This window comes from Leishmania major, chromosome 28 (assembly GCF_000002725.2).
Source record: "Leishmania major strain Friedlin complete genome, chromosome 28".
Taxonomy (NCBI): domain Eukaryota; phylum Euglenozoa; class Kinetoplastea; order Trypanosomatida; family Trypanosomatidae; genus Leishmania; species Leishmania major.
The window spans coordinates 639,285-659,278 of record NC_007269.2 but is presented as its reverse complement, the minus strand read 5'-3'; the positions used below and the strand labels follow the sequence as shown (position 1 = coordinate 659,278).

The 19,994-nt window shown below is 62.2% G+C and overlaps 3 protein-coding genes across 3 annotated transcripts; all 3 read left to right on the top strand.

The window, feature by feature from the left end:
- Positions 1-747: 747 nt before the first annotated feature.
- Positions 748-7,269, top strand: LMJF_28_1710 (conserved hypothetical protein; the record flags this gene model as incomplete). The annotated part of the gene is made up of 1 exon (XM_001684401.1): positions 748-7,269. The coding sequence occupies one exon, from the start codon at positions 748-750 to the stop codon at positions 7,267-7,269; it is 6,522 nt and encodes a 2,173-aa protein (XP_001684453.1).
- Positions 7,270-9,192: 1,923 nt separating this feature from the next.
- On the top strand, positions 9,193-10,587 carry LMJF_28_1700 (conserved hypothetical protein; the record flags this gene model as incomplete). Its single annotated transcript, XM_001684400.2, has 1 exon — positions 9,193-10,587. The coding sequence occupies one exon, from the start codon at positions 9,193-9,195 to the stop codon at positions 10,585-10,587; it is 1,395 nt and encodes a 464-aa protein (XP_001684452.2).
- A 2,938-nt stretch (positions 10,588-13,525) lies between these two features.
- Positions 13,526-19,474, top strand: LMJF_28_1690 (sulfate transporter-like protein; the record flags this gene model as incomplete). The annotated part of the gene is made up of 1 exon (XM_001684399.1): positions 13,526-19,474. The coding sequence occupies one exon, from the start codon at positions 13,526-13,528 to the stop codon at positions 19,472-19,474; it is 5,949 nt and encodes a 1,982-aa protein (XP_001684451.1).
- Positions 19,475-19,994: the final 520 nt, after the last annotated feature.

Here is a 19,994-nt window from a genome sequence, read left to right as displayed (position 1 = left end):
GATCCAGCAGGATCGGCGGCGGTCGACTCCGCCTTTTCAATGGTTCTGCCGCCGCCGGCGGCGCAACGCGGCAGGCGAATGTCGAAGGATCCCGAGGGGATCGCGTCCCGCTACCTGCAGCGACTTGGGAACACCTTCATCTGTGGCGCAGGCAGAGGGAACGGAGGCCGCCTGGACGAGTTGGCCGATGACGTCGCCGCAGCCGAGGGAGAACGTACCGGCGGTTGCAAGGCGTCATCCATGCGCCCTCAACACAACGCCCGCAGAGGCCTCTGTGCCATATCGCTGGCCTCCTCCCTCGCTGCCGGCGTTGTGGACACCCTGCAGGACGGCGAGGCGGCGTCTACGGCTGCTGCCAGTCGCCGGAGGCCTCGGCGCGTTACCTCCCTTGCGGTGTCCAGCAACGGCGACTCTGCCTTCCCTCTTAGCCCTCCTTTGATCTCTCCAAGCACGGCACTGCCAACGACTGACTCGGCGCATGTTAGAAGCGGCGACGATTCTTCGCTGATGCCACGCTTGCACGCCTCGCAGGCGCCGAGTAGCGCTCAGAGGCGTCGACACGGGGGCCCGGATGCTTTGGCCGCATCGCGGACGTCTGAGAACGCTCCGGGTGGGCTAACTGGTCGCCTGCACAGACGCGGTAGAGGGTGCACCAATCAGCATCTGCCACCCAGCGTCCCTCGCTTGTCGCGTCCCACGAGCCGTTCAGGCAGCAGTACCTGCGGCAGCTCCTTCGCGAGCCTCGACATGAGCGAGCGAGGCACGAAGGTCACCGCATCCCCGTCAGCGCGCTGTCGTGGGGGATACCCAGCGGCGGGCGAGGTAGCCGCAGCGGAGGCAGGGTATGCAGTGGCGAAGGCAGAGTCGTTGGTGGCCGAGGCGGCCGAGTTGATGGCGAGCGCCGCGCCCCCACGCCGAAAGCTTCGTGACGAGAGCGAACGCGCCGCGCAGGTTCTTGCGCAGGAGCACTTGAAGATTCTCTTGCTTGTGGGGCGCCGCGCCAACGCGGTAGCGGACATTGAAGACCTGGTGGAGGTGGCCGACGCCGTGAGGGAGAAGACGCGGCAGGAGCGGCTGAACCTGCTGCCGATGCCAGGGCCCCACGCTACAAGCGATGTGGCGACAGCGCCTTCAGCAGGTAGAGCAAGCCCGCACCATCAAGACAGAGGAAGCGGACATGCCACAGATAGAGCGACCTCGGTGTCTTTGCTTGACCTGGCCGCGGTGCGGTTTCAGGTGCACAAGCTGAGCAACGACCTCTTGTGCAACGGCAGCACCAAGCTTGACGCCACGCAGCTGCGTCGGCTCGTGTATGAGTTGGACGACCATGTGGACTCGGTGGAGGAGGTTCTCGAGGTGGAGGCGGGCGGTGCGGCATCGACAGACGCAGAGACACAGCCGCTCCGCGGGACAGCAGGAGCCGCTGCTGCGGCAGAGCCGCTGCCACGCCGATCGCTGCGGCAGCGGCTGCACCGCGCGAAGAAGGAGCAGAAGGACCTGCTCGAAGCCTCGTCCAACTTGCTACACATGGCGTGGCTCACGGAGAGCGTCGACGCGGAGCTTCTGACGGACATGCAGCATCCCCAGCCAACGGAGACGCGCGAGAACCGATCAACGGGCGCAGGGACAGTGGCCGGGGAACAGGCGCACGGCGGGATTCCGTTGACGGCGAATGAGGATACGGCCGCCGCATTGATGCGCTACACACGTTGCCAGCCCATCCCCGGCGGCGCTTTAAACCGTTCGCCGACCACCTCCGCGGCCATCACGGCGACACGAGAGTCTGGCAAGGCGGAGCCGGACCCTCACGAACGCCACCGCGCTTCTCTTGAGACAACGGTCAGCGAGCCCAGCATGGTGCCGTTCTCCCTCACCGATCTCACCGGTGGCACTAAAATGGGCTGCATAAGCACGGCAACCCCGACGCCGGCTGCCGGCGGCCAGCAGCAGTGGGGGAAGGGCCTGAAGGACACCGGTGCTGTTCTATCCACGTCTACCGCTCCCTCGCATCGGCTGAACTTGCTTCGCTTCATGTCGGAGGTGCTCGCTCAGTACGAGTTGGAGCATGTGGATGCAGCGAAGCTGCGTAAGAACCGACCGCTCTCGGCGCCGTCGATGCGGCTCCATCACCAAGCAGCGTCGCCATCCGCAGAGCGGGACTGCCAGCAGGAGATCGATGGGGCCAAGGAGGTGGAGGCAGGCCTCAATGTTGCATGTTCGCAGCCGATAGAGGTGACTGCGGGAGATGACGGGGCTCGGCGCAGTGCGGACGGTAGACTTTCATGGGCACGGCGGCCTCCCTCGAGCACGCCAGGCGCCATCGCCGCCACCGATGGTGGCGCGCAGTCTTTACAGACAGATAGCCTGTGTGAGAAGCACTGGCACTCCTCTGAAGCAACACATCACCGACAGAACTGGCGTGGCAGTAGTACGAGTCACGATGAGAAGGTGCTGCTCGGTGCACAGCTGCGCAACCTGCGCACTGGGCTGTTGCACGACCTGCATGAACTTTGCACGACTCACAACTACGTGCGGCTCATCGAAACCCGCCGACGCGAGCTGACAGAAGGTGTCGGCAAAGGCGACGCCGAGTACGCGGCGGAGATGGAGCACAAGCTGGCTGGGCATCGTCTGCAACTTGAGGCAGCAAAACGCGCGCGCGAGGAAGCTGCGAGGCGTGAAATGGAGGCGGCAGTGCTGGCGCAGGTGTGGGGACAGGAGGGCAACAGACCTCGCACAGGTAGCGACAAGAGGTCTGTCACTTCTGGCGGTTCGCAGCGGACGGTTTCCACCGAGGGCTACAGCAAGCAGCTCAGCAGTGCCGCAGCCCTGCGGTCGGCGTCGCCAAGCAGCGGTGCGCTTCAGTCTGACAAGAGGCCTTCAGCGACGACGCTTCTGCATGGCGCGACTGTGCAAAGTGGCCCGACTGCGGAGGAGGCGGTGGTGGCCGCGCCAGTCGAGACGGAGCTGCTGCGAGAGTACCTCGCGGACAAGGGCCTTGTCTTCACCGTTGTCGGAGTGAAGAGGAGCCCTCACAACTTCGCGGGGGAAGGGGCTTCTGCGGCGGAGGCGCACGCCGGCGCTGCAGCGACGCACCCCAAGAAGAAGGGTGGCTGCCGCGCAACCCTCGGTGAGGCTAAAGGATCTAATCGCTATCTCTACTACGAGCTTCGCGTGGAGAAGCCGCTGTCTGCTCCGCCGTTGGAAAGCCCGGGTTTCGACGGTGCCACCGGCGACGCCACTCCTGCACTTGCCTCGGGCAGCTCCATGGCCGCGGTGGTGCAGGTGACCACACCTCGATTGATGAACCTGAGGATGACGGTGGAGGCTGGGGCGGCAGTGGAGGAAGTGGCGAAAGGGCAGCTTGTGACAATGAGAGTCACCTCTGGCGCCCCAGCTCGGCGGCTCCTCACGCTTACACCTGCGAAGCCCTGCAAAGCTATCTCCTACGCACAGGCCTTCATGTTTGGCGCTATGGACGCTGCCCGCGGCAGAGAGCAACGGCGTCGGTCCTCGCACGACATGTGGGAGGCGAGCTCGACGGCTTCTGCGGCCTTTGTGCTTCCCACCGGCGACCAAAGTCGTCGCAGCGGGTCGCGCAGCTCGTCTCTGGATAGCCGCAAAATTCGACCTGCCAAGCGGACACCGCTCACGACCGGTTCCGCGGCGTGCGGCGGCGGCGGGGCCTCGAGGCGGTCGAAGAAGGGTGTTGCTGGCACGGACAGCAAGGAGCACACCGGGGTGAAGGGGCCCGGCAACGCGTCGAGGAGTCCTGGAGGACAGAGCCTTGAGAAGGCACACACGCCAAGCGCATCAGGACCGGTCACAACAGCGGACATCGAGACAGCGAAGAGGACGCCGAGGCGAGGCATGCTAGCATCCCCGACGTCTCTTGCGGGAGCGGGAGCCGCCGATGCGACTGCCACCGCGCTCACCGAAGCCTCGCCAACGAATAGCAATCGTGTTTCCAAGACGGCTTTGTCCGGCGCGGCGGCGGTGATGCTGCAGCCGTCGAACGCCTCTCTCAAAGCGAGTCAGCGGTCATTGTCGAACCCGAGGCAGCTGCCTCACAGTCCGCCTCTCTCCTTCGTGCCACGCCCTGCTGACGAATGGGGAGTGCCGCATGCACACACGGAGATGGAGGCGGCGGAGAAGAACGCGGTGATATTGACAGTGTTGCAGACCGGCGATGAGGGCGACGCTGTCGGTGCGGCGCAGGCGCTGACGTTGATGACGGAGGAAGAGGTGCTGGCGGCAAGAGCGTGGTCTGCAAAGTCGAAGAGCGAGTGTGGCGGGGCCGGTGCGTCTGTCTCAGAGCAGGGGCGGGCGTCTGTGAACGACAGCGATACTCTCAGCTTGATGGAGGGGTGGGAATTGTGTGGCGCCGCCGCGTTCGCCAGAGAAGGTGCTGAGGGGCAGAGGATGATGGAGAGTCCGTCCGCGGCCGATGCCGGCGTTTCTTCTGTGGTGGACGCAATCGCGACGGCGATCCTGCGCCAGGCGATGATGGACGGCGCTGACAGCGAATTCAACGTTGACGCGAGGGGAGGCTCTGCGAGGTCTGGCGGCTTCAGAGCTGGCGTGGACGGGGAAGGGTTGACCGACCCCGCGCGGCTGGCGACCGAGAAGGAAATGGCCGCATCGCACGTGCTTCACTCGCCAGCGCCCGTAGAGGAAGAGCATGGCGGTAGCGCTTCTCGCGCCGGCAGCCATGTTCCACCGCTCTTCCCCGCCACTGAGATCGACGCCCCCCAACTGTCGTCATTCCCCCCAAAGAGGCAGGCGCAGCATGGTGGAGACAACGAAGCCGCCACCGGGCGAGTCTCAGGTGGGCGGTTCATGCCGGAGGCCTCGGCATCCAGAGCGCACCTTGTCTCCGAGTCTGCAAGGCCGCCATCGGCGAAACCGAGGACGATGCCGCCGCCGTTGCTCATCACCTCACAATCACGTCCCCTTCACTCCCTAGAGGCGGGGAGCCACGACGGTGGACTCATTCGCTTCGACTTCCCTGACGACGGTGCCGCTGGCGCGCCGGCCACGCCACCGCTGCCGCTACTGTCCCCCGCGAAGCCACACCCGCCGCACAAAGCATCTCGTAAGGCAATGCCTGCTCACAGGTCTGCCACGGAGGCGCCAGCCGGTGCGGCTGGCACCGCACGCACATCACCAGTGCCGCCGCACTGCATCGATCCGGATAACGACAGGGCGGAGCAGGAAGCGTTTGTGCCGCCACCGGTCGTGGTAGTGGAGCGGACGCCAGGCAGCGCAAAGCCGTACATGCTGCTCCCACGTGAAGCAGCGGCAAGCTTGCTAGGCCCGCCGCTTCGCGACATGGCGCGTGGGCGACCCGTCAGCAGCGGTACTGGAAGGCGCGCCGGTCTCGATTCCGACCCACGAGGAGGCGCCGCTGCCTTCCACAAGACGATGGACGCTGCTCCTGTTGCTTCGCTGTCGCCCCTGGCAGCGGCGCACTCCGTGCTGCCCACAACCGGGGCTGCGGCAGCGGCAGCCGCTGATACGGAGACTTTATTGCACGTGCAGAAGTTTCTGCAGACCATTAGGGGCGGATCCCCGCGTCACGGCGCGACTGGAGTCGGCGGCGTCGACCCGGCGGCAAACAAGCGCTCGCCGCAGACGACGAAGGGTGCAGCCGCGCTTGCGCTGCGCACGGAGCTGGACCAGCTGCAGGAAGATGCTCGTGAGCTCTTCATGATGGACCCTGTGCGGTACGACACCGTGATCTCGGAGCTGATGGAGCAGGCTGCTCGCGCGCTGTTGCAGGGGTCTGCCCACGCTGCAGCACCATCACCGGCTGCGAAAGAAAAAGGTGGGCCCGTGGCAGGTGCGGCGCCGGCCTTCCCCCACAGCAGCCCTTTGCCAGCATTGCGCGGTGGAGAGTCTCAGGCAGGAGGCGGCGCTGACAGTTTGACCGACACAGCCGCTGCCGCGACAGCAGCATCCTTCACGCATGAGAGGCCTTTCTGCACATCAGGTTCGGTCCCGTCAATGTTTGCGCGGTTTGAAGCATCAGAGGCGGATGGGGATGGGCGGGGCCGTGGTTCAGACCTGAGTCTGCGTGCACCGCAGATGAACCTCAGCAGCACCATCACGACAAAACGAGGCAGCCGTGTCAACAGCGCAGGCGGTGGCGCGTCGGTGGTTTCGCTGCTGTCGTCGCATGACACGTTTGCATCGACACGAAGCCGTGTCTCTCAAGCAGCGGTGGTGTCACCAGGAGACGGTGATGACGATGTTGGGAAGCAGCGTCACTCTATCGCGTCGTACCCGCCACAGCCAAGGGCGCAGCGGCGCCCAACGCACACACTTGTCATGAGGGACGGCGCCATTGACGAGGCAGCGAAGCATCACCGCACATCTTGCGCAGACGCGGCCGCCGAGGTGGAGCGAATTCTCTTTGAGCAGATGAAGGCCCAACTGCTGCTGCGAGCCATCATTGCTAAGATGAAAGAACTTTGGCACACAAAACAGCAGCACGCCGAGGCTAAAAACCGTGAGCGCCTCGCCAAATACAGACAGCGCTTGATCAAGCGCGGCTTGGCTGCCGCTTGGCCGCTGGAGCACCAGCGCGTGCTCCATCTCCAGAAGTTGATCCACCTGCTCGATCGCCAGGTCGGTCGCGTGCATGGCTGGCTGCCGCACTATTCCGACTCCAACGTGCTCATGGCCGCACCCTCTCTGGCACCGCCGCCTCGCAGCACAGGCGGTGCAATGCTTCCGGCTGCGTCGACCGGCACTCAAGCGCCCCTTGTATTGTGGTGTCGGCAACGGAGCCAGACGACGCTCGACGCCGCGCAGGATGTCGATGGCGTCTCGGAGGCGCACGTGTGTCCGCGGTACCTCCACTACCTTCCGCAGCGCCGCCTGTTCCGCTACATGCGCCTGGCAAAGGAGCGGCGCGTGCTTCCTCTCCGGCTCGTGCGCGCTGACATCCACCGCAGCCACAACCGGCATCTCCTCCTCGGCTACGACAGGATCGCCCTGGAGGACGAAGGAGAGGACCAGGGCAGCTCATACAAGGGCAGAGGGTCGGATGGTTGGCCGAAGCGGAAGCTGCCGCGGAGCCGTCGCGGACAACCGCACGATCGTGCTGTTCCCTTCCAGGAAAGCCGGTACGAGGACATGAAAACACGCGGAGAACGTGAGCGCTACCTACGGCGCCTGCAGCGCACGGCGGCCTTCCAGAGCGTTTCTAAGATGTACTCACCGCGAACGCGGCAGGAGGCCGATTTTCCACCCCTTTTCCACTGACGATGTGCGATCTGGCCTTCCATCGGCAGCAGACGCGCCAGTGCGTCTTGTTTCTTTCTTCGCTTGCGCGCACTCCTCAGCGCCTGCTGCGTCACGGGTGGTGGTTGACGGCGTGGCGCAGGAGTGCGTCCACATGTGTCTCTATGTATTGATAGGCTTTCTGTCGGTGCGTGTCTCTATCTATGGAGGTGTCTGCGGGGGGAATGTGCCTTCGCCATGTGACATTGCTTCTTGTTTTCTTGCTTTTCTGATGGAACGCGTGTGCCAGCGGGGACGGAAGTGCTCAACGACGAAGGTGTGTCTTCGATATCACACGTCAGATGCCCTTCGCTTACTCGTCTCTCTGTATTGCTGCCTCTTTGAAATTTCCTTGCATTTTGTTTGTTGTGTGTCTCTCCCCCTTCCCTCCCTCCATATCACCGGCGAGCCAACTCTCACGCGCGCATCAGCGAAAAGCCCATCAAGAAATGGGCAGCAACACCGCTTAATGCCACACACACACACACACACACACACACTCACTTACACAAACACACATGTACACTACGTGGGAATCAGCTACCAAAACGAAAAGAACACACACGCGCCCACACGCATTCGAGGAAGCGACAAAGGTAGAGACGCTCGAGCAAGGGCGCTGCTGCTGGGCAGCGGCGCACAACCGCCATTGATCTCCTAAGGGGGCTTCACATGCCCCCTCCCCCTCCGCCTCCTTGTCTCTCTCTCTCTTCCTCTCACCTACACACCGAATGTTCAACGGAGTGCATGCAGACGACGGTGTGATCATTCTTCTATCCTCATACGCGCTCACCGGACTACCCGCTCTCCCTTCTCTTACCCTAATTCGTGCTTTCTTCTTTGCGTTTCTTCGGCCTCATCGGTTCGACCAGCGCAGCTCATTGCGTCACCTGATGAGCTCCTCTGCTGGCGCGTCATGCGCCTCCCGATCGTTTTCGGACCGCCCACTCTCCTCCCTCCCCGTGTTCACTGCCGTACACACACGCACCTTGACCAGGTGAAAATTAAGCGGGGAGGGGAGCGCAGCGAGAGACTGACCGGCCGGTGCAGAGGTCACAGCTGTGTTTTGTTGGATGCTGTTCTGCCCTGGCGTCTCGTCCTCCTCTCTGTCCTCTGTGCGTGCTCTTGTCTTTGCGACTGCCGTGTGCTATTCTTATTTTCTTCTCTGAACGTTGGCTGCCAGAGCGGAAGACGGAGTGCTCACCGAAAGGCGACAGGAGGTAATACACACGCACGCACACACACACACCTACACACACACACACTCCGCACCACTCTGACGTGCATGCAACACCAAGCACTCGTCTTTTACCCGCTTTCTTCTGAACATGCCCTCTCTCGCGGAATCAAGCCGTCATAAGGGTTTGCTTCAACCACGCCCCCACTCCCTCTTGCGGTGGAGGTCAGGCCTGCCGATACCTGGGTAGGATTACCCGATGAGGACTTGCAGGCAACATAAGTCTCGTGGATCGCTCTGCCAGCGCCAGGGGGGGGGTATCGAAGGCACGAATGAAGGGCTGCGAAGTCGGCATGCGCTTCCACGGAAAGAGGCAACTCTCCCCGCGAGGCGGAGTTGGGAAAATGTGTTGGAATGCACCATCCTGCTAACCGCTTGACATCCTTCTCTTTCTTGTATTATTGTGCATTGTTCATGAGGCGTGCTTCAGCGTTTCCTACAAGGCTGCTGCACGCACTTCTTCCGCTCTTTGCTCCCACCCAGCGAATACTAGAAAGTGTCTTGGGTCTTTCTCTCTCTTTCTCTCTCTCTCCATCTGCGCTGGTCTCTCTTTTCCTTCCCTTCCCGTCCCCTTATATTCCCCTCGTAATACACGACCACACAAAATGTCGCAGCCGGTGAGACCCGCTCCAACGTCTATCCCCACGCCAGCCCCCACGAAGGTCGCCATGTTGCCTTCGCAGCCGCGCCCGAGTCTCACTGGTCTGCCTCCCGGCGCGGCGCTTGTGAAGACCGCGCTGGCAGTTCCTCCGACAGCGATGCCGCGCAAGCATTCCACCACCACAGAGATGTCGCCGCTGCACTCGCTGTCCGCATCCAAGGCAGCCGCGAACCCAAAGCCGCCTCCGCCGCTTCCATCGGTGCCAGCGAACAGCTGGTATGCTCAGCCGTTCGTCGAGCGGCCCGGTACACCAATGTCCGCCTTCCATCGGAGCCACCGCGGCAAAATCATCTTCTCGCCTCGCCCTGTACCGGTCGAAGAGGCGGAACTGCTAGCGCTACGTGGACAGGAGCCGCGGACCTTGACCGTCTGCGAGGTGGGCAAAGACCTTCTTTACGGAATGGCCTACCTCTATGCCGTGCCGCTTGCCATCGAGCATCAGTGGCGCGGCCGCGTCGCGTACCTCCAGCAAGTGCGGCGGCGTCAGGCGCCGATCCCGGACATCGTGCTCCGAAGTGTTCAGGGACGCACCGCGCTACAGCGGCAGCATCAGGCGCAGGAGGGTCGCACAGCATCAGTACAGCTGTCTTCGTCTTCGCCAACGTCGCCAGCTCCAGCTGCCTCGGCACTGGCGCCGGTGGAGTACAGCAACACCATGCGCTTCGAGCGTGGCGAGACTACGGTGTATGACCGTCCTGCCGACGACTTTCTGATTGGCATAAAGCTTTTCGTGAACGAGGAACTTGTGGAGGATCACTACCCCGACGTGCACGCGCTCCCTCAGTGCACAGCCACCATCACCGCCAAGGAGGCCGCGCAGCTGTGGAGCTGCGTTCCCTTTGTCTTGGTCGGCTACCTCAACCAGGCGCTCCTGGACCCCATCTCTCTCTTCCACACCCTCTCCTTGAGCTTTGTAGAGCACCTCCTGCGGGTGAAGCTGCCTGGCCGTGGCCCCGCTGGCTCCGCAGGGGACTGCACCAAGGCAACGTCGACGCTGCCTTCATCCTCTGCGGCCGCCCCCTCGCGGCCCACCAAAGCTGCGCTGCTGGAGCTGCCTTTGCGGGTGGAGGTGGTGTACGGTTGCCGCGCGGAGGCGTTCTACTGCACGGACTTCATCTCGCGCGGCCGCTGCGTTTTGCGCATGACAGAGGCCTCCAAACCGTCGTTGAAGAGCTACGAGGAGAAGCTGCGTGCGCTCGTCAAGGCACGCCATACGGCGCCCCAGTTAATCCCCCGCCCCACGAGTGGTCTTCCACCACCGCGCGCATGTGCCGGATGCGGCTATCCCCTGCAGTTCCGCTGCAGTTTTTGCGGTGCCGAAGTATGCGGGAGCTCGGTATGTGCCTCGAGCGCTGTCATCGGCTACCCACGCGCGTGCACGCGACACGCGCTACAACGCTGAGCAGCAGGGGACGAATCTAGCATACTGGGTCCGTTGTGTGTGCCCAGAAATATGGCCAGTGCACAACTTGTGAGGTCCGCAACAGTTCTCGGTAGCGTGCACGGCAGCGCGACCTTCGATAAGCATCGTGTTATCCATGAGCAAAGCTACGCGGGTGACGGGTGAGGAAGGGGGGTGAACATGGTGCTGCTCGTCTCTGAGGCCACGCGCTTCGGGGAGGAAAAAGAAGGGAAGGGGCGACGGAACGGAAAGATGCAAGTATCTTCTTCATGCGGCGGCACCGCGGGACCTCGCTTCTGATGATAGTTTACGGGCGTGCACGTATGTATGCATGTGTGTGTGTGTGGGGGGGGGGTGCTGCTGCCGCACACGCTTCTCAGTGCGTGGTATCTCAGGGTCCAGTAATGCCACTTTCTCTGTCTGGGTGGGTGGGGGTTTGAGCAGCTTCTCCGTATCCCCGCCAATGTCCAACCCATTTCTGGTGGTGACAGGGTCCAGTGCCTGCGGCTTAGGGAGCCCAGGGCGATGTATCCGTACGCGTGTCAGCCGCCATCTGCATGGAGCTGCATCGGAGAAACCTGCGACAGTGAGCGCGTTGCTATCATTTCTACGATGAAGCAGGGTGTCAGCGTGGCTCGATCGTATCTCACCCTCGGCCCTCGCTGCCTACTGGTGTGGGGAGCGTGCGTGTCACCCCTCCCCGAGGGGAGGAGGTGCAGCAGGTGAGGACCGGCATGGCGGGGAAGCGGCTGTGAGGCGGCCTGCGAAGCGGGGGTGGGCGGGTGAGTAGCGTTTGGGACAGGGGTTGCGCACCGATGACCGAGTCTGCGCAATGCTGCACCACGTGTCTAGCGCTGCTTTGCACCACGCGGGTGGGGTCTGTGGCAGGGCCTGGTGGTAGTGGTGGTGGTAGCGTGGTAGCGTGGAGTGAAGTGGTGTGTGGCGTTTGAACGGATGCGCCATGGCGAGAAGGAGACGCGCCGAGGGGAAGACACGGGAGAAAAGGGGGTCTTCTGCCTGTTGTGTGTTGCTGAAGCGCCTACGCACGCCCTTCCCCCCTTCATACAGCGCGAAGTAGCAAATACAGGGCACAAAACCAAGTAGCGCAACGCTGCATGATGCAAGCGTCAACAAGACCCGACACGAAACAGAACAAAGAAACAAGCAAGCAGCAACAAAAAATAAACCAAAGCCGTCGCAGCCGCCTGCTCTACTCTCCCCCTTCTCTCACTCGTGGTGGGCATTGCTGAGGGAAGTGGACAGGGAGAAAAGGGAAGACAGGCCGTTGCTGCAATGCGCTGGACTGCTGCCCGTCTCACCCTCCGCCGTGCACCGCTGCTGATCGCCATATATTTTGCCGTGTAGCCGTCGTTGCTTGGCGGGCTGCTGCACGTGCGCGAAGCACCTCTGCCGCTATGTCGCTCCTTCCAACCATTGAGGAGATGCCTCTTCTCACCGTTTGGGCATGGCGTGTGCATGCTTGGTGCTTGAATGAGAACCTGCCCCCTTCCCCTCTCTGCCCCTCTTTGATTGGCTTGACCATGCCTCAGCGCGTTCGCCCTCCCCTTGGCGAACTTCCCTTCTTTCTCTTCTGCTTCTCCTTTTTAGCTGCCTCTGAACGAACGAGGAAGGGAGGGGGGCGTACACACACACACACACACACACACACACACGCAGAGTGCAAGTCGCCCACGCCCCTCAAGCGCAGAGCACAGAACCGGCAACATTGGCAAAGCAGCACCTCATCTCCCCGCCTCTCTCTCAGTATATATATATATATATCTACATGTATAGCCACGCTCAGGCTTGCTCCCCCCTCTTCGCCTCCAGTACCGGTGCCGCGTCTCTCATCTCCTTCCTTGTCTTTCTAGCGACTGCGAGTGCTTGCCACCACTCCTTGCCTCCTCCCCTCTCCCCTTGCGTGCACGGCGCTTAGCATCTTTCTTCATCTCTTGTGCTTGCGTGATTGCTCGTACTGAGCAACACAATATTCTTCTGTCTTCGAGTGCCGGCACGCTGTTGCCTCTCTTTGCGGGTTCGCGCCTCCGTACGCTTGTCTGTCTGTGTGCGCGAGTGCTAGCGTATTTTATTTTTTTTTCTCCGGGAGGGAGGGAAGTGGGGTAAGCAACTTCGGAGCTGAGAAGCGAAGCAAAGCAGCTGCGAGAGGGTCTTTATCTTGGCACTTCGTGTGCCCCAACGCCGCACCTCTTGTGCCGCTGCTGTTGGCGCTACCTTGTGTCTCTCACGACCCGCTCTGTCTTCATCCTCTCCTCCGCTGTCCAGCGCGTGCATGTGTGTCTGAGCCCGTCGCTAGCTCGTTCCGCTTCCGTTTGTTTCTTCTTTCTGAGGTCACCCGCCGCCCCACGACTCGCCGTCGATCCCCCCTCCCCCTCCCCTACTTCCCTCTCTCTCTACTGCACAACTGTGGCTTATGCTGAGCGTGGTGCTCACGCTGACTGACTGCACACGCGCAGAGCCTGAACGGAGACAGACACGGGCATTATGCACCGCCTACGCAGCCGCAGAGCTAGGAAGCACAATTTGAAACAACACAACAAAACACACACACACACACACACACACATACACACATACACACATACACATACATACACTCAGAGACACGGACACCGACACGTCTTTTATCTCCTTTCCCTGTTCACCTCGGCGCGCTGTTTTTGCTTCGCTGCAGCAGTTTTCGGATTTTTCTCCGGCGTCGTCGTCTAGGCAGACTCCTTGTCTGTCTGTCCCTCTTTCTCTCTATGCGCGTGTGCGCACCAAGATTGAGGGGCAGCCCGCACATCGAAGCACAGAGTGCAGAGTTTCAAAACGTGCCAGGTGAGACGCCACAATGGCTCATGTCACAGCCAGTGCAATTCTCGCGAGGGCCGGTCATGAGCCCCCGGTGAGCGCGGGGGAGGTGTGGAGGACGACCGCGATGACGTACGTCTACCGCTTTGTGCCCGTCTCCCGGTGGTACCGCCTCCTGACCCCAAAGATCATCCTCAGTGACAGCATCGCCGGCTTCATCGTTGGCGTCATGATTGTGCCGACGTGCCTCTCGTGGTCCAGCCTGGCCGGTCTGCCGTTCTCGTGCGGTCTCATCGCGGCCCTCGTCGCCTCCTTCTCGTACGGCACGTTTGGTCAGTGCGCGTCGCTGTCGATCGGGCCGGTGGCGGAGATCACGACGCTGCTCATTTCTATCCCGGGCATCCCGGTCGCGGAGCGCAAGGACACATTCCAGAGCCTCGGCTTGCAGGTGGGCATTTTGAGCATGGTGCTTAGCTTTGTGGACTGCGGCACTGTCATAAAGACGATCTTCGCCAAGGCCGTCGGCGACGGCTACACGTGCGCCGCGGCGCTGCTGGCCATCTCGGCCCAGCTGAAGGTGATGTTCAACGTCGTGCCAGAGGACAAGGGCTACGGCAATTTCATCAACACCCTCATCACGCTCGGGACTCAGATGTCCGCGAAAAGCCTCTACTGCTTTGTGATCTTTATGGTGTACTGCACATACCTGATCCAGATCAAGAAAGTCGCACTGCCCCTCTGGATCCCACACCAGCTCATCGTCGTCGTCGTTTCCACACTTGTGACGTGGGGCTTCCGGTTGGACGAGCTCCTGGACCTGGCGATCGTGCGCGACATCCCGGCCGTCCTGAGCTGGCCGCGCTTTCCGCCGATGGACAATCTCATCGGGCTGGGGCCGTACACGCTGACCATCACCGTGATCATCTTCGTGCAGATGTACGTGGTGGCGCAGCGGGTGATGCCGAATATTGACCCTAACACGGAGCTCTTTGCTGGCGGCATCACCAACCTGCTTGTGAACCTCATGTCTGGCATGCCGGTGTCGAACTCGTTTAGCTGCTCCTCTGTGCTGATCGAGCAGAAGGTGCACACGCCGCTGACCGCTTACGCGACCGGCGCGGTCGTGCTAATCACAATTCTGTTCCTCACTAGGCTTGGTGTCTTCTACTACCTACCGAAGCAGGCGCTGGCCGCGATCGTCGTCTCGAGTGTGTGGCGCCTCGTGAACTTCTCGGGGCCGGTGCAGCTGTGGCGCTACAGCCGTAAGGACGCCGGTGTGTGGGTGCTGACGTTTCTGCTGACCCTGATCGGCGGCATTACAATCGGTGTGCTGAGTGGCATTGCGTTCTCTCTCATCTTGGTGGTGCTTCGCATTGCCCGGCCGCGCGCGGTGAGCGTTGGATTCAACATGCAGACGTTCCGCTACGGAGACATCCGCAAGGACCCGGAGCTGCTCGTGTACCCGAACATCCTGATGTGGCGCTTCGACGCCCCTCTGTATTTCATCAACATCGGCTACTTCCAGGAGCGTCTCATCGCTGCCATCGCCGCGGAAGTGCGCCCCATCGACGTTGTTATAGTCACCTGTGGCAAAGTGGTCGACATCGACGCGGCGGCGCTGGCGTCACTGCCTTTCATTCTTGACTACACCTCGAAGTCTGACCCGACTCGACCACGGCGCATCATCCTGACGGATATCCACGGGCGGCTGGAGAAGGTTCTCCTCGCCTCGGCAGCCCTGCCCATCTACGTGCCGGAGGAGTACGACCGCATCTCGATCGAGCAGATCACGGCCTCTGGTAAGTTTCCTGTCGTCTTCAAGAAGCTGGAGGAGGCGATCGCGTTTGGGCAGCGGTGCATATCGGAGCGCTATGGCAACGTGGACACCGCACCGTACCCGAACGTGTCCTTCTTGACAGACGTCGTGATGGAGGCGGCACGGCTGCCAGCAGGGGACGGCTGCGTGCCGTCATTTCTATCGCTGTTGGAGGCGGAGAACGCCACCCCAGCCGCAGCGGCAGCGCCGTTGAGCTCGAACTCACTGCACATTGTGGTGACGGCGCCCGGCGAGGCATCGCCTGAGTCTAGCCGAGCGGAGGATGGGCGAGGCAAGGCCGCGCGCGCCGAGGCCTCCATTTCCTCACCGCGGCTGCCACGCAACAGCGCCGCGGCCTCCGCGGACTTACCGAGGCCGAACGTGGATGATGACAACGACGACGGCGACGACGGCGACGATGGAGCCCCACCACAGCAGCAGCAGGACAGCCTGGTGCGTCACCTTGCCACGCTAAAGAAGCTCTCCACATACTCGCCCGATCGCGAGCTTATCGGCGTGCTGGGTGTTATTCGTCATGGCGAGGTGACGCCGAAGCAGAAGAAGAAGCTGCTCTTCAGCGACCCGACTCTGCTGCGGCTAGCCTTCCAAGGGCGCGACGTGCGCCGGACGAAGCGCAGCGTCGATGAGCTGGCGGAGTTCTTCGCGGTGGTGGAGCGGCTGCTCTTGGGGACGCCAGCCTCCAATATGAGCTCTGCGGGGTCCGCGGACATGCTGGATGCTTCGTTCCTTGGCACTACCAGCCCCTTGACAGGCCGAATCTCCGTATCCACGGCAGAGAGCTGGGCGCGCGTCTTGTCCATTGTCCGAAGCCGCCCGGACGGGCTCAAGATCCAGGTCAAGGCGCGCGTGACGTCCACCTCGGGTACCGCTTCGTTTGCCGAGAGCGAGCGGACGTCCCCTCAGAGGCACGTCCACTACGGCGGTAGTGGATGGTGGAAAGTTGGCGGCAGCGCACCGAGTCGCCATAGCAGCGGAAGCGGTAGCGCTGACGACGACTGGGGCGAGCCGGCGGTGGGCCTTCTCGTGGTGAAATGGGGCGGTGTACTGACCAAGTCCGGGATCTTGCAGGCGCATGTGATGGGCGAGAAGTTGTTTGCACGCTTCTACGCAGCAGGGGACCTGCCACTGCGTCGCCTCGTTCAGTTCACGCGTCACCCGCTAGTGACGGCGTCCGACGAGAACCGGGTGGTGAACACGGCGCTTGTCGTGGCCAATGCCCTCACGCAGACCTCCGGCGCCACTCTGCACCGCTGCGACATTGTGCTCAATGATGGCCTCACTAAGACGCTGGGGCCAGTTGCGAAGCGTCTGCTCCAGGAGGAGTACCGATACTTCGAGTCACTGCTACACATCGAGTCCGCCGCAGCGGCGCGGCATTTCTTTCACATCCCAGGCTTCCGCCAGCTACTGTCAATCCCGCCGCGAGATAGCCTTCGTGGCTGGGTGGTCAGCGAGCATGACGACGGCCATGCCGACAGTGACGGGAACGACAACGGGACGGTGCACATGTTCAGCCAGACGGTCAGCAAGAACTCTGCGAATGACAAGGCACCACCGGGGATGAGCAGTCGTCCTCTGCTGCCTTCGTGCTGCCGCAGCAAACGGAGTGCGTGTGAAGGCAATCCGCGCAGCACTCAGTTTCGCGGCGCACAGGATGTCACGCACGGCAGCCGTGCCTTTTTGATGCCGGAGCAGCAGCAGCAACAGCAAAACTACAACTGTCATCGGCAGGACCAGTTCTGCACCCCGTATCAGGTTCTGCAGGAGCTGGAAGAGCTCATGACGATCTTGTCCACGCTGGAGTTTCCGCTATACCTCGCCAAGGTGCCACTGAGCAACCACGAGACGCTGCAGGAGCTGCAGCGTCGCTACGAGGCGATGCTGAAAAACTTTGAGGGTGCGAAGCGCCGGATACGCAGCAGCTATAAGCACTCCCTGCACATGATGAGCTCTGGCGCATCCCAGACACCCGCCTTGCCGGGGGCGAGGGCCTTGAGGCCGGCGGGGCCAGCAGGACTCGATGAGGACCCGGAGCAGCAGATACTTCTGGAGGCGATGGAAGAGACCGGTGGTTCGTCCGACGAGGACGGGTTCGATGCACAGCTGGCGGGGGACACTGAACTGGATCCCGACTTGCCCCCGTGGCGCGATCCCTCAGCGGCAGGTGGATTGCTGGCAACAGCGAAGTCGTCGTATCTCACGATGCCCACCTCGAGCAATGGACGCGCAGCTGAACCCCAGCATGGCCGGGACAATCACAGCCGCTGCCCTGCGCCCGCGCAACAGCGAACAACGAGCGGCAGCGGCAACGGCCACCAGACGCAGCCGAGGCTGCTTCATACGGGTTCTGGGCCTCTCCACACTCCTTCTGGGCACGACCGTGGTCGCGTGAGTAATGGCCGTGACCCATCAGGCGCTGCCACGTGCTTCGATGTGAGCGACGTGTCGAAGCTGCGAGACTACGGCTCCTACGACGTGGCGTACAATCTTCCTCTGGTGCTGCAGCTGCACGCGTCTGTGCAGGAGCCGGCGGCGGCGTTTCAGCTGCGCCGCTTTGCTCGTGCCCTGCAGCGCTTCTCTGAGATCACCGAGTACCTGTCGCGCATCGGCCAGAATGTGCTGGTTGGGATCAACAGCAGCAAGCGCTTTATTATCGGCTCGCTGGTCAGCGATGGGTTGCTGCGGCGGCTGCACAGCGACTTCCAGGACTTGGCCATTGCTGATGAGGAGCGCGGTACGCAAGAGCTGCTGCTCAAGGCGCAGGCGCAGTACATGGCGGAGAACGGCGGCGTCGAGCAAGATGTGCGCTACATGATTAGCCTGTGCTCGCGTCTCCCGTGCTGGCAAAAGAAAAAGGGGAGTAGGGCAGACGAACACGGCGGGTCTGCCTGGAGAACCGACATCTGGGCGCGAGAGACGCCGCAGGAGCGCGAGTTTCGGCTTCGCGTTCCCTTCATCTCTCTCCCTAGGCAAGAGGCGCGGACGTGTGCCGCGGCAGCCGACTTCGAGAGGTGCACACGTCTGTACTTCACATCTTATCTCCATGTCGAAGGCGTGCTGCAGTGCCTCTTCGAGAGCGTCACGGTCGAGGGCTTCAGCCGGCCCAGCAAAGAGGAGATGGAGGCGACCCACCAGCTCTACATGCGCCACCTCATCTTCAAGATTTTCCGTCGCCGCAACGTGAGCTACACCGACGCGGAGGTGGCGGCGGCTATGCGTCGTCTGCACCTACTCTTCCGCTCAGATGTAGACTACGACAAGCAGCAGCGCGAGCTGCGCCTCGGACTCGCCGCCATCTACCACGCAATGTACTACGTCTCGATGGAGGTTTATCTCTCTCTCGGAGACGCCGATGAGGCGCAGGCGACCATCGTAGAGGACCTCCCGCTCTTCCACCTGCGCCGCGCTGGCGACAGTGATGAGGACGGTGACACCCCAACTGCAGCCGGCACAGCAGCCAACACAGCAGCCGGCGGCGGAAATAGTGAGGACGGAGAAGAGCTGGTGGAGACAATGGCGGCGACTGGCGCGCCGTCGGCGGCTGGCGGCGGCACGGGGCTAACGGCGGTAGACCCTTCGAGCCCACTTATGCTCTCCTTCGCGCCGAGCGGTCGCACCAGCTGTGTCAGCAGCGATCCGGCGTCGTACTTTACCGCAGCGGGCGGCAGAAACGCAGCTGCTTTTTTGGCTGCATCTGGTGGAAAGTCCGCGGAGACGTTCGCCGGCTTCGCTCGCAGCCCCTTGTACGTGCAGCATCTTGTCCACGTGTCCAACGAGCCGAACACGACGGCGACATCCGTCGCGGATGGCAGCGGCTCGGCGGCATTGGTGACATCGCCGCTCTCGCCCTCTGACGCACCTGGGCAGGCCGCCGCCGGCAGCGCGGCAGAGTCGGACTCTGGTGAGGACGGAACACGAAACCACATGCACAGACGCGTCACCAACGCGTCGACGCTTGCTCTAGCACCGCCGCCACAGCGCGAGCCGAAGACGCGATCTCGATCCATGACGGCGGTGCCGACAAACGCAAAGGACCCGGTCAAGGAGGCAACAGTTCTCATGACACCAGAGGCCGGGCGTCGGACGGCCATGGTGCAAGAGATGAAGCACCGCGTCTCGAACGTGACACCGATGCGGCGCATTCACGAGGGGTTGAGCCTGAACGACTTTGTGCTCCTCATGAAGGAGGTGGAGAGCGCCGTACGCTCACAGACAGCCTCGTCCTCCTCGGCACATTAGACGTGCATGCGTATGCGTGTTGTGGCTGGTCGTTCGCCGACGTGCAAAGGCGAGAACGAGGGCGCAGGTCAGGAGGGAGGGCGACTAAGGTCTGTGCCGTGCTCGGGTCATGTCGTTGTGGCGGATGGGTGTCTTCTGCGGGAGAGCTTCTTGCGTTTGTGCTCGATGAGTGTTTGCGTAGGGCGACCGCATCGTCTCCAGTGCGTGGGCGCGTGCGAATGTGTGGGGGGGAGGCGAGGAGAGGGGAGGGGAGGAAGTCGCAGCCTCCGCAGAGAAACGAACGCTGAGTTCTAGCCGACACGCCGCGGTGACATCCAAGGTGGACGGAGGAGGGTGGACAGAGGCATTCTCGATATCAGTTTGGTACACGACAACGGCACTCGTGCGCTCAAAACCACCTAATACACTCTCGCGCGGCTCTGAGGTGGCTTCCACCGAGTAGACGAACACGCAGCTCAGAGCTCAAGGGCGATGATGATTTGCGTCATCTTCATGGCCGGGTCCACCTTACGCGTTTGGC